This window comes from Notolepis coatsorum (assembly GCF_963971535.1).
Source record: "Notolepis coatsorum genome assembly, chromosome: 20".
Taxonomy (NCBI): domain Eukaryota; kingdom Metazoa; phylum Chordata; class Actinopteri; order Aulopiformes; family Paralepididae; genus Notolepis; species Notolepis coatsorum.
The window spans coordinates 43,285,642-43,300,097 of record NC_140184.1 but is presented as its reverse complement, the minus strand read 5'-3'; the positions used below and the strand labels follow the sequence as shown (position 1 = coordinate 43,300,097).

At 40.4% G+C, this 14,456-nt stretch overlaps 1 protein-coding gene across 1 annotated transcript in view; it reads left to right on the top strand.

Moving 5' to 3' along the window:
* cenpf (centromere protein F) overlaps positions 1 to 13,142 on the top strand; it is a 162,133-nt gene extending 148,991 nt beyond the window's left edge. Inside the window, exon 36 of the mRNA XM_084337734.1 lies at positions 8,109 to 13,142. Within this exon, the coding sequence (XP_084193860.1) occupies positions 8,109 to 8,315 (207 nt within the window). The 3' untranslated portion in view covers positions 8,316 to 13,142. The remainder of the gene's footprint in view (positions 1 to 8,108) is intronic.
* The last annotated feature ends 1,314 nt before the right edge of the window (positions 13,143 to 14,456 follow it).

Genomic DNA, 14,456 nt, shown 5'->3' with positions numbered 1-14,456 from the left:
TGAAAGTACAGATTCATACCTTCAAAATAAGCCATCACTTGAACATTTTGGTGGGATACTTTGCAAGCTACTTCCTATGATTCATGGTGATTATCACAAAACGTATTCAGAGATAATAGCCTTCAAGAGACGAGCAGGCTATTCAGTGACAATAGTGAAACAACTACAACACTACCCAGAAGTCATTGTAATCCATGGCCCCCCTCTCTCTAGGGCAATTAACACCTGGCAGCTTTCCAGTCTGAGGCTCTTTGTTATTACAATGAGTCTGGTGACTGGTAGTGGTAGTGAAAGGGACCCTGATAATAAACAAGAAACTTAATCAAGTTTCAAGATTTTATTAGCATTTAAAATAACACGAGATAAAAATAGACATGCTAAAGTCAATGTTCAATGTTCTGATGGCCTCTCCAGAAGCATTTAGATGTAAATACATGTAGTGTGGTAGTGAAAGACACAACAACTAGGTTAACCTTCTGTAGTGTGGTAGTGAAAGATACATCATGTTTAAAGCCATATAATTTTAACTGTTTACTATTTAAAAAAAAAATTTTTACCCATGTTTAACATTCATAGCCTATTCTCAAGATATCTGTAAAAAATTACACATATTTTCGAATTTTAACCACTTAAATTAGTGTTTGTTTGATACCACGCCAGTTTTTATTGAAAAAAAAAATTTTTTCATCGAAAAAGACGGATACATGTTTGTTTTGACCATATTTCTAATATTTATTTTTGATAAATACCAATTAGAAATATCTCGACGAATTACCCCTGAATACGAATCAAAAAAAATATTAAAGATTCGCTCATTAGTTCGACCAGAAACGGCGTTGAGGCGAACGTTACGAAGCGCTCAGCGGTTCGAAATGTTGTTTGACCATATTTCTAATATTTATTTTTGATAAATACCAATTAGAAATATCTCAACGAATTACCTCTGAATATGAATCAAAAAAAATATTAAAGATTCGCTCACTAGTTCGACCAGAAACGGAGTTGAGGCGAAGCATTACTAAGCGCTTCTGTAGTGTGGCAGTGAAAGGGTTAACGCGCGCCTCATCGCGCCCCAGTGCAGAAAATAGTTTACATCAGGGCCCCCACAATAATAATAATCTCTCGCTCCGATGAAAAAGCCATTTTTTATCACTCCGTTTCCGTATTAAATTAATTTACTTTTAGCCATTAGGTTGGAAAAAATGCACCCTACCGAAATTCGTTCGCTCATAAAATTCGAACTGTGTTTTAATGGTTTTTAATTAAGTTAAAACACGCGTTTTATAACGGCCGTCAAGGCCTCTTTTTTTTAATATTTTTTTTAGACACTGCGTTACGTTGCTTATAACTTATAACATTAAGATAGTGTATTAATAGTGTGTTATTATCTCTCTGAGAAAGGAGAGCTAAATAATGACGTCTGTGTGTTAACACCTATTAAGTACACCTATTAAGCCCCCTGTGGACAGGCCCAAGCCCGCGCGTGTAGTTTTTCTCCTCACTTGGAAGAAAATTTGTGGAACTATTATAACAATAATTACCTCATTTACAAGTTGTATTTAAGTTTGCAACTAAGGGCAAATAAGGGAACACATTAATGACAATTCAAATATGTAAAAAAAATCAAGATTTCGATTTTTAGGATTTTCTGAACAGCAAGAAATTTTCTTCATTTCAGAGCACCTCCCCCTTTGCGGATCAAATCGGGTTTGGTCACGGCGGGTCACATATTTTCCTGAAACTTTCAAAAAAACGAGCGATTTTCAAAATGCTATAAAATGGAAATGAACCGATAAAAAAAAAATATATATATATATCAATGTTGACTGCAAACAAGTCATTGATAAGCGACGGCCAGATTAGACACATTTAAGACATTATGCGTTCACAAATATGAGAGCGCTATCATTGAAGTGGGTGGCGGCATTCAAGGCGGTCAAAACGAAAACACGGCCGGCACGGAAAGTGTTAAACATCCACTTGTAAACAGCTGTCCTTATTTTAATGTTGCGCTTTGTTATTGCCCGACTTGAATCCGCGGCAGTAAGCCAGATAAACAAATTTATTAACGCGCCTTTCAAGATGCGCTCCTTGAGTTACGTTCCACACTTTATTCATAAGTGAATTTATTCCACTTCCAGCATTAGACTATACTGTATTGCAACATCCACAACATGCGGCACAAGCCTTTTCCCATAGAAATCCACATTGTCACAATGCAGAAAGTCAATGCGGTCCTTCCTTATTCACTCTGAAGTCCGTGATTTGTAAACTCATTCACAGAAGGTTATTGATTGATTGATTGATTGAAAATTGTATTAACAGATTGCAGAATGGGTACAATACAGTACAGCTCGATACACACTTGTTTAGGGGATGCAGACCAGAGAAAGACTTTTGTCTTGTTCACATCAGGGTCCCCCATTTTCAATTCATAATACATAATATACATACTAGGTCCATAAAATACAGTATATAAATACTAGGTCCATATAATACATTATATAAATAATACGTCCATATAATACAGTATACCAATACTAGGTCCATATAATACATCATATAAATACTACAGTAGGTCCATATAATACAGTATATGGTTGAGGTGTACAAATACCTCGGTGTGCACATCGACAACAAACTGAACGGGTCAAAACACGCAGAGGCACTGTACAAGAAGGGCCAGAGCCGACTCTACTTCCTCAGAAGGCTGAGATCCTTCAATGTCTGTACAAGGATGTTGAGGATGTTCTATGAGTAGGTGGTGGCGGCCGCCTTCTTGTACGCTGTGACCTGCTGGGGCAGCGGACTGAGAACAGGGGACACAAACAGGCTGGATAAGCTGGTCAGGAAGGCCAGTAGCAGGGTTGGGGTGGAGCTGGACTCCCTAGCGAGGATGGCAGAGAGGAGGAGCCTTGCTAAGCTCCATGCCATCAGGGAAAACCCCTCCCACCCACTAGGCCTGGGCGGTATAATTTTTTTCACACGTCATACCTTGATGACCTAATACCCCGGTATACGGTATATGATGGTATGACTTTCATTTTCATCAGCGGGGGGGGGGTGGGGGCAGCTAACAATATACTCGTTATTATCACCATACATAACGCTTGCTTATAGTTATATTGAAACACGTTGAGATTAGGGCCGTTCTTTCAACCTGAAAGTGCACTTTCTTCAACCTTGAGGTAAACAAATCATAGAAGGTAGCCACTAGAGCTGCCGCGATTACCGCATTACCGCGGTATCGCTGTTACATCACGGCCAACGCAGAGTAGGCTGAATACCGCATCACCGCTGTTTTTTATAATAATAATAATAATAAAGTACCCTCCTCTCGTTGGGCTTGCGGCTCTGCAGATATACCCTACTCCTCTATCGAGGTTCCAAGCGACCCTATTGGGTACCAGAAAAGTTACGTGAAACTATGCAGACCACTGATTGGTCAGAAGAGAGACGCGTCACACGTTGGGGCGTCCAGCAGTTTTTTAAGTCCTGAATGTCAGCCATTGATCAGAGCTCATCACAATACGGCTAATAACGTTAGCTTTAGCTCCCCGCCGGAGTGGACTACCATCGCTCCTCAGGAGTACTAAACGAGACATAATGATTTTACTGTCTGCAACGAATGTTATAATAAAAGCCCTTCGTTCTATACACTTGTCTGATTGAAAACTTTATTAACAGACCGCAGAATGGGACAACTCGGCACGCTCTGAGCAAAGAAAGGAACTGAGATATGAATTGAGTAATGCTTGCCTTGCTATGGTCCGGTAAATACGCTGATGTTATTGAACGTATATAGTAACTTTATAGTAATAATAATAAGAAAGGGTCGGGGGGGTAACCACCCCTGCCCGCGACACCGAGTGAACGGCGCACGACCAGAGGGGAAACTTCGAATCCGTGTTTCACTTTCAATAACTAATGCGTGCTTGCCGAATCCCAAACAATATTCATGCTGCAAAGTCATCCTCTAAAGATAGACATTTAGACTAGAGGCAGGCTATATGCTATAAAGAGTTGACTACTACTAAAAAAAAAAAAATGCATTCAAACTTTTTTTTTTTTTTTTTTTTTTTTGCGTGTGTGCGGTAATAACCGCGGCGGTAGGAAATATTTTGCAAATTTGTGCGGTAAGGAAAACATCAATATCGCGGCAGCTCTAGTAGCCACTGCCGCCTGCCGGCACCATCCAGGTATCGACGTGAGCTAACGGTAGCTAGTTAGCCCGGCCGGCAGTCCGGCACCATCGTATCAACGTGAGCCAGTTGCATTAGGATTAAAAAATGTCAACACTCACTCACCCCTTTTTATATTACATTCCCAAAGAAGTGCCTCCGTCTCTCGTAGTCTCGTTGTGCTGGATGAAGTCACTGGCAAGTCAACTCGTGGCGCGAGGGTTTTGCTTAAATCCGAACAGACTCCAGTCCTTTAATTGTCCAAATGCGACAGTGTGTGCAAGTTTAGCTCTTGTTTGACAAAACGTTAGCCATCTGTGGTCAGGGAGCTCATCGTGGGCTGGAGTGACGGTGGTTAACTTCGACGCTTCATCGTTCAATGGTAACATATTATTATTGCTTAAGCTTTAGCAGCTGCTCAGAGATAGAGGAAATGCATACAGGTTAGTGTATGCTCAGCTCTGTGCGGGGAAATACGGACCGCCTCCCCTGCCCTCTGCTGGCCGTGCTGTGTGTGTGTGTGCACGCACTTCAACCAACTCGAAAGTTAACTCTGTTTCACTAATGGAAACCGAAACCCAATGCCGTCCCTGTATAAACTCAGTTTCAGTGGAAATAGAAACTTAAAACCAACTGTGATTGATTTTCAATACCGTCGGTATTTCTAAATACCCCGGTATACCGTCATACCGCCCAAGCCTACCACCCACTATACACAGACTGGGCTGACAGGAGGAGCATGTTCAGTGCTTCACACTACCTAAATGCAGCACTGAACGGCACAGGAAGTTCTTCATTCCAACAGCCATCAGACTATACAATGCATCACTGTGCCTCACTGCATCACTGAGCACAGAGGGACAGTTACCATCTTCCTGGACTCTTAGTTTTGAAACAGCACTGTGCAATATTACACCTACTGTAGACCTCAGTATATTTTTACTGTATTTATTTACTGTATATTTTATTCCATTTGTATTCTATTTTATTCTACTCTTATCTTAGGCAATTTGATTTGATTTGTTTTGTTATTCTTATTCGTGACCTGTTCTGTCTAAATGTTTAAATGTTGAGCGATTTGCAGTGTCACATTTCCCTCAGGATAATAAAAGTATTTCTATTCTATTCTATATATACTGGGTCCATATAATACATTATATAAATCATAGGTCCACATAATACAGTATACAAATACTAGGTCCTCCTTATAATACATTTAGTCATTTTGCTGACGCTTTTATCCACTTTTAGACTTACAAGGTCTGTACGACAAGTCATCAGGAAGGGCACAACTCTATCAGCTGAGTAACAATGTTCATCAAAGTGTTGAGTGCTACAGTGTAGGTTAGTATATTAGGACAAGTGTATATAATACATTATATAAATACTAGGTCCATATAGGCCTAATACTTGGAGATTGCTCATCACTGGGGCATGTCATATAGAACAGTGGTTCCCAAAGTGGGGGTTGCCAGATGATTTCCTAAAAAAAATATGCAGTCAGGCCACTGAACTTAGAAGCAGGCCAGGCCATTGTTTCTAGTTGCAGCGGCGCAATAGTTAGATAACCTAGGTGGGGAACAAACAGGAGATCACTGCAACTCACACAAGTTGGAGAACTATCTCTCTCTCTCTCTCTCTCTCCATCTTGCTCACACACACACAAAGGGAGCTGCATGTGATTGGTGGAGGCGCCGCGGGACCCTTACAATTTTTTTTAAAATCCATCAAAATCAGTGTTGTTGCTAATCATTGACACATGCTAGCCTGTAATAATCCCCCCCAGAAAACACAGAGAACACTATCTTTTTATTAATATCGTTTTATTATTATCCTAAAGTAAGTTAATGTAGATGACTCAAAAGTATAATTGCCTGTATTATAAAAAAAAATAGGTAAAAACCATATTATGCGTTTTCATCAATAAATAAATGCCCCACATTTTTTTATAGATTGGGGGCCCCACATTTTTTAATAGATTGGGGGCCCACAAATTGATTCTTTCATGGGGCCCAGAATCTCCAGCTACGCCCCTGGCTGGGACTCAGGATGAACGCATATTCATCCATTCACCTTTGAATTGCAGTCGACTTTTCTTTTACTGACCATCTTTGAAAATGCCATATTTTTCTGCTGGCGAAAATAGGCTAATAGCTACATTTATCTCACAGAGATAAAACTGGGAGCGAGTTTACTGTTGATGCGCTGTAAACTCTGCTCCGACTTGAACTGAAAGAGAGAGACGACATGCAGTCCGTGAAGACCCGCCCTACTTCTCTACTCTGCCTCTGATTCGCAGACTGGGTGAGGGTGAAAAACGCTGACGGGACGCGTATGTGATTGGACCAGACCCGTACACAGACACAGGCAGTGGCAGTGCAGCCGGACATGCAGAGCACTGCTCGCAGAGGAGAGAGATACAGTAGCGAGGATGCATTTGCTTCCACTTTACTTGATATCACTCCGGAATCATGTTTCAACCAAGTCACTAACATAACGTTGCTGTCATGAGCCTGCGCTATGGTAGCCTACAAGTGATAAAATAAATAAAACGTCCAACTCTCGCGCAACGACTCGGCAAACAGTTGCGCACGGGCCGCATTAACACTACACTTTGATGTCCAGTAGGGGGCCGCAAAATATCATCCCGCGGGCTGCAATTGGCCCGCGGGCCGAGAGTTTGAGACTCCTGCTTTATAGTATTGCTATCTGTCCATTCTCATTGTCAATGGACCTATCTCAAACCCTGCCCTCTTTTCTTGATCCTCCAATCACAACTGTCGCTTACCTCGGACAAACAAACAAACAAAGTTTGTCCGAGGTAAGCGACAGTTGTGATTGGAGGATCAAGAAAAGAGGGCAGGGTTTGAGATGGGTCTATTGAAACCATAAACCGTCCCTTCAAAATGGCTTAAAGAAATAATTTTTTCATCAATACGTTCTCATTTTATAGCGTCTTGAATATAAGCGTTATATGGGATTTGGTCTATATTTCCTGGAAGGCGAGATACAGGGCGCTAAGCTAATAACATTAAATCGAACAGCGTTTCGGCACTACAGAAACTAGAGCTAAAACTCAAAATGCATATTGTCGGTATTCATGGTCCACCATGAATGCATGAAAGGGGGGGGCGGGGGACGTTGTTTCTGATTATTGATTACCAATGACGGCGTTAGCCACATTCGCTGATCGCCTGGTTGGCTATGATAACAAGGCCTGATCAGCATGTAATTTATGTGAAAAAGATCTTACCGTGGGACGGTTGGATCCCCAAAAGGATTTCCCAGTTAACGATCGCCATCTGGTAGATCGATATGTCCATTGGCTGATGATATATTCCTTTACCGCATAGTGAATTCGGCGTCGCAAAAGGTATTCCAAGCTACAGGCTACACGTATAGATTCCAGCTAACGGTAAACTCCATTAAAAGTAAAAAAAAAAAAAAAAAAAAAAAAACGTTCTGCCACAGGGAACACTGCATTATCGAGACAGCGCCCCTACGAGGATCTGGCCGGTAATGCACTTTTCAGAATTCCAAGAGTGGGGTAAATCTGCAGTGCTGCTCGGGGACATTGAGTAGGTTATTAAAATGGAATAAAAGCCAAAACAACCTTACCACGGACATGTCCGTGGTTGGCCCTCTACCATTGGATTCGAAACACGGACATGTCCGTGGCCGGGCGGGAATGTGTTAAAGGGTTAGAATTATAAAATGAATATGTGGTGTTATGATCAGGGCTGGAGTTGAATAAAAGATTGTATTATTTTCAATCTGACATTACAAAAAAACTGAAAATCCATCAAAAGCAGTGTTGTTGCTAATCATACATATGCTAGCCTGTTTTTTAACTAATTTGTGATGCTATCACAAACACTGGCATTTAAATTTATTTATTTGTACCCTCTCTCTTATCTGTCCCTTCAGAGTCCCTGCGTCAACATGACGACATCCACGGTCGACGGCTCCACCGGGAAGGCAGCCACTCTCTGCGTTAGCCCGGCCCCCGACAACGAGGAAAGGAGAGCCGGCCACCACTCGCTGAGCATGCAAAACACGCCGGAACAGAGAGAGAAAAGATGGCAAGTTGCAGAAGAGCAGGCCCAGCAAGAGGAGAACTGTCATGTTCAGTAGAAGGGATAGTTACAACACGTTCATTAACCTGTTCCACCCGACGGGACCGGATCCGGTCCCAAAATGGCATCTGGTCATAAATCAATATGTTTCAGAGTGATGCAAAAAATTCAAGTATTAACATCACTATCATGTCACAAAAGCATGTAGAATGCCTATTATCATCAATACGTTAGTTTAGCAATAAAAAAAGTGCCATTAGATAGTTTTAACTTCTCGATTTGCTGAAGTCTAGTGCAAGACGGCGACCATTTTGGAAAATTTGAACCATGGGAATTGTAGTTTCTTTGCAGCCATTTTGTCAGCGTTGGATTTTTTGCGAACTACACTTCCTGGCAGATTCGGTGGGGGTTCAAAGTTCAGCGTTCTGAATTAATTATATCAATAACTCTTATTATTCGGGATAATAAGCCACAAAAGGTAACGTTTTTGACAAATATTGAAACGCAGTTAGTTTCTCCTCCCTATTGTTAGCATGTAGCAACAATTCGATCTGAAATTAGTTTCAAAATGGTTGCACTGGTGAAAAAAAAATACAGTAAATTACAGTAGATATCATTATCTGTTCTTATGCACGCCTGGTGATACTAAATCCAAATTGAACTCGGGCATTTGAAAGATAATATATGTATATATATATAAATGTGCAAATTGGCTATAATAAGGTAATTTATAAGCATCATATTCTATAATAATATTTCAAATTGCATTGGTCCGGATGGGAGAATTCAGTACTGTATCTACAGAACCTTCAGTTTAATTATCTTCCCTTTATTAATTTCCTTAGATATTTTTTTACACATGATCTCAAGAGGGTACTGAACGAGAGCAGTGGCAGTTTCTTAAGTTTGGTCATTATTATTCATGGTTTCATCACAATTTAAGCAAGCCTAGTAATAGATACAATATTTCTGACACTGAATACATTCCCTGAGGTCCATAGATGTCCCTAGATACCAAGAATATGCAAATGGGAATTGTAGAAGTGGAGCAATATTCCATTTACCTAGGTATATATTTTAGGGCGAAAATATTCCACGGGTGGAACAGGTTAAAACACAACCCATTTAAATGTTTAACCTGCCACGTACCATAAACCATGATACAGATGGTAGTTCTATCATTATTTGGTAAATGGTGGTAATACAAATATACCTTTTCGGGGGAAATATCATGATACTTTTTTGTAAGGAAAGGCACATCACTAATTTAATCACACATTTGCAAAATGTTTCAGTGTGTTCTGTATTTTATTCTGTGTTTTCATTTGATTCCATTGATCCCCATTTTGCCTCTCCGTCAAGATAATGATTGGTGTGTGTCATAGCAAGCTGTACACAGGTCAGAACTCTGGTGCCCAAATGTATCATGATTTCCTTTTTTTTGGGGGGGGGGGGGGTTCTTGTTTCATGCTTGATTCTAGAATGTCCACTTCTCGTAATTTCACAGTCTGTTCAATTTGTCTATACATTTATGTTGTAATCTCTTTGATTCTAGAAGGTTCTGAATTAGGGATGCACCAATCCGACTTTTTCAGTCCCAATACCGATACCTGGGCTTTGGGTATCGGCCGATACAGAGTACCGATCCAATACCCATTGTTCAATTAATAAACTGTATGCCTCACTGTGTGGAAGAGACTGGGATCATTCTTTTGTGCAAGGCAACATCAGGCTTGACTTAAAACATTACTTTCCTAACTTCCTAAAAATTGCTGTACAGCGTTTTTGAGATCAATATAAAAAATTTTCACCATGGCATTCATAATTCATATACCCACCCCCGGTCCTGCAGCTGGACCTTAGATGTGACTGCAACGACAGCTCAATACCGCCGCCTGGTGGATGGTCGGGCGAGTTACACTCCCAAACAGGATGTGCCATCAGCGCATCGATGAAAATCATCCGGCAGTCACATCTCGTTACGGGACTCCCGACAGACACTATGTACATAATGAATCGCTTTCTAAACTTAATAATCTATATGATTTCGGCGTTTATTGCGCCATACAAACCGGAAATTGACCTAGGCGATCAGCGTCGTATAATTGGGATCTTTCACCGCCAGTCTCATTGGCCTACGGTAAGAGGAATATAACATTATTTTCAACCCGATTGTGCATTTCCTTGTTTGCAAACCATCTGATCAATATATCCACCCAACCTACATAAAGCAGTTACTGATGATCGGGGAATTATAAACGACCCCCCCCCCTTTCCTCCACGCATAACTTGTGATATTTCTTAATAATACTGTGTCATTTAAAAGTAAACAGAAATTAGTTTTTAAGATACAGCTAATAGTATCTGTAGCTGAAGATATAGCGAGCAGAGCTGGCGAGGGAACACAAGTGGACAGAAATTAAAAATCTTCAACCTGAAGACCAGCTGATTCTTAAAACTTGGAACGAGCTTCCTGTGACATACCACACAATGCAGCGTGAGTATTGCCGTATATTGACCATGTTTGGCTCTACATATGCATGTGGGCAGTCATTCTTGCATATGAGGAACATTAAGACCAACCTACGCTCACGTTTAACTGATGGAAGCCTCAACGCCTGCATGAAGCTCAACCTCACCACGTATGAACCAGATTACAAGGCCATCAGCAAAACCATGCAGCACCAGAAGTCGCATTAAAAGTAAGACATATTTAATTCATTATACGTTAAAAATACTATATGGCTCTCAATGAAATATATTTAGAAATATTTGGCTTTTATGGCTCTCCCAGTCAAAAAGGTTCCTGACCCCTGTTCTAGAAGGTATTAACTAACCTGTTCCACCCCACGGGGACGGTACCGACCCCTTTTGACATTATTATCATATATATTTTTATGAGTGATGCAATAAATTAGCGTTTTTAAAATCAAACGTTTTCAAGTATTAATATCACTACTATGTTACAAATGCATGTAGAATGTAAAACGTTAGGTTGGCAATAGTTTAGCAATAGGTTAAAAGTGGACTTATATCGTTTTAAGTTTTCTATTTCCAATCGTTTTTTGACCCGGAAATGGAAATGTTGAACCATGGGAATTGGAATCTTTTTGCGGCCATGCTTTTTGTAGAGGACATCGCTAGCTATCGTTCAGCGTTGGAATTTCTCCGTTCTACACTTCCTGTGGTCCACTATGGTGGTTCAAAGTTCAGCGTTCTGAATGAATCATATCAATAATTGTTATGATTCGCGATAATAAGCTACAAAAGGTAACGTTTTTGACAAATATTGAAACGCAGTCAGTTTCTCCACACTATTGTTATCATGTAGGAAGAATTAGATCTGAAATTAGTTACAAAATGGTTATACTGTGGGGGAAATAAAATAGTACAGTCGATTACAGTAAATATCAGTATCTGTTATGCAAGCCTGGTGATACTATATCCAAATTGAACTCGGCCATTTGAAAGATACTATATGTATATATATATAAATGTGCGAATTGGCTATAATAAGGTAATGTATAAGCATATATTCTATAATAATATTTCAAATTGCATTGGTCCGGATGGGAGAATTCAGTACTGTATATACAGAACCTTCAGTTTGATCATCTTCCCTTTATTAATTTCCTTAGATTTTTTGTGCACATGATCTCAAGAGGGTACTGAATGAGCTCAGTGGCAGTTTAAGTTTGGTCATTATTATCATGGTTTTATTCACTGTCAAAGATGAAAAGAAAAATCATAATTCATATTTTCCTTTGTTTCATCACAATTTAAGCAAGCCTAGTAATAGACACAATATTTCTGACACTGAGAATACATTCATTAAGGTCCATAGATGTTCCTAGATACCAAGAATATGCAAATAGCCCTTGTAGAAGTGGAGCAATATTCCATTTACCTAGGTATACATTTTATGCAGATTTTCACCTGGGGTGGAACAGGTCACAACAATGTATGAATGAAAAAGTATAACGTTCCCACATCCTGAACGATAGATAATCGATGTTGAATGGGCCATAGTAATGTCAATATAGCAATACAATTAAAAAAGTTATAGCCCTGCAAAGAAGGTAAACATCTCCATAGGCTTACAGCGCTGGCAGAGAGGGGCATTAGATGGGCATAACCCCCGGCGGGCAATGTGTTAATTGTCTTCGATACCCGATCTAGCTATTTTAGTCATATCGGGGCCGATATCAATATCGGATCGGTGCATCCCTGTTCTGAATACTCCCAATTGTTTCTTTGTCTGTTCAGTTTTACTATTCTGTCGTGTGTGTGTGTATGCAAAGGTTGTGCAGTTTGAGTCTTGTAAAGGACACCAACACACTGTCCCATCTTTTAATTCCACAACATTCCTTGTTTCATCTTCCCTGTCTTCTGTTTGTGTGTATGTGGTTTCCAAGTAAGAAGTCTTGTGAACACTTTATGTACAGTAAAATACTTTGCAGCCACTGTCTGGATCCTGTAACATAATACTGCTGCACTCTGAATTGATCAAAGTGTAATATTAATAACTTGGCACCTGATTACTAATGGCAGCTAATAGCTTTTCTTTTGTGTTTAATTTTATTTCATTACCTGTTGAGAATCTGTTTAGCATCTTTTTGCTTATTTCGTTGTTTTTTGTACACTCTACTTTAGACTTGATTACACTAGTTCTTTTCAACTTGGTTCTGGGATGGAGGCAACCATGCAAGGTGTCAACCTGCTAATCGGGAGCAATTAGGGGTTAAGTGTCTTGCTCAAGGACACATCGACACACTGCCCGGGAGGAGCGGGAATCTAACCGGGAACCTCTGGATTGCCAGATGACTGCTCTACCTCTCGAGCCACTGTCTGGAATTATTTTCTTATTAAAGGGGACCTATTTTGAAAATAACCTTTTCGTGTGTTGCATTGTTTACAGAAGCAGAGGTTGTCCCAACACTGAGAAAATGTTAAATATGTGCATTAGATTAGATTGTACTTTATTGTCATATTTGCATACAACATTTGGGACTCAAACTTAAGGTGCCGTAGTGTAGTGGAAGCAAATATAAAATCACACGAGTAATAAAAGAGAAACATATAATACTATATAATAAAACAATGTTACAATACTGTACAATACAAAATAACAATCACTGTCAGACGGTATTGCACTTGAGGGGTAGGATGTTGCACAGTGGGAGGAGGGGGAAGGGGTGAGTTATTGGTGCATATTAGAGTTCAAGGTGGTGATGGCTCTGGGGAAGAAACTCTGAGCCCGTTTGTTCTGGCTCTGATGCACCTGTAACGCCTGCCCGATGGCAACAGGTCAAACAGGTGGAAGCCAGGGTGTGAGCTGTGCATTTTGCCTTTTCTGCAGTTAAGGTGTGACAAGAATCTTCTCTTGAAGCGAGCCATTCAGAATTGCAGCCACAATCACCATAGTTAATAACATGCGTGTGAAGATATCTTGATCAAATGCATGTGTACAAGATGGCAGCCCATTGAGAACAGGACTGAAACGGGTATAGAGGCTGCTAGAATGCATAATCTGAGGGTTTCTTTCAGCAAAACAAAAGATAATGTTGGAGCACAGACATTTCACAATTAAAATAATTCTGTACACATTGGATACATTATTCCCTGCTGCTGCTGAATTCTTCTGTCCTGCTCATGTCCTCGGCGTGGGACTGACATCTGAGCCCCGTCCTGGTGATGTAGGCTCGTCAGTTAGTTGGGAAGAAATTAATCAATAAACACCAACGCAATCTGAGCCCCGTCCTGGTGATGTAGGCTCGTCAGTTAGTTGGGAAGAAATTAATCAATAAACACCAACGCATTCACACAGGAAATAAACTACTTCTGTGACCAGTGTGGGAAGAGCTTTAGTCGACTGGGTCATCTGAAATTACACCAGAGAATTCACACAGGAGAGAAACCCTACTCCTGTGACCAGTGTGGGAAGAGCTTTAGTCGACTGGATAATCTGAAATTACACCAGAGAATTCACACAGGAGAAAAGCTACTCCTGTGACCAGTGTGAGAAGAGCTTTAGTCAAGTCAAGAGTTTTATTTGTCACGGCATACAAGCATACTGAGTCATCTGCAAACACACCAGATAATTCACACAGGATGGAAGCCCTACTTTTGTGACCAGTGTGAGAAGAGCTTTAGTCAATAATATAGTCTGCAAACACACCAGAGAATTCACACAGGAGAG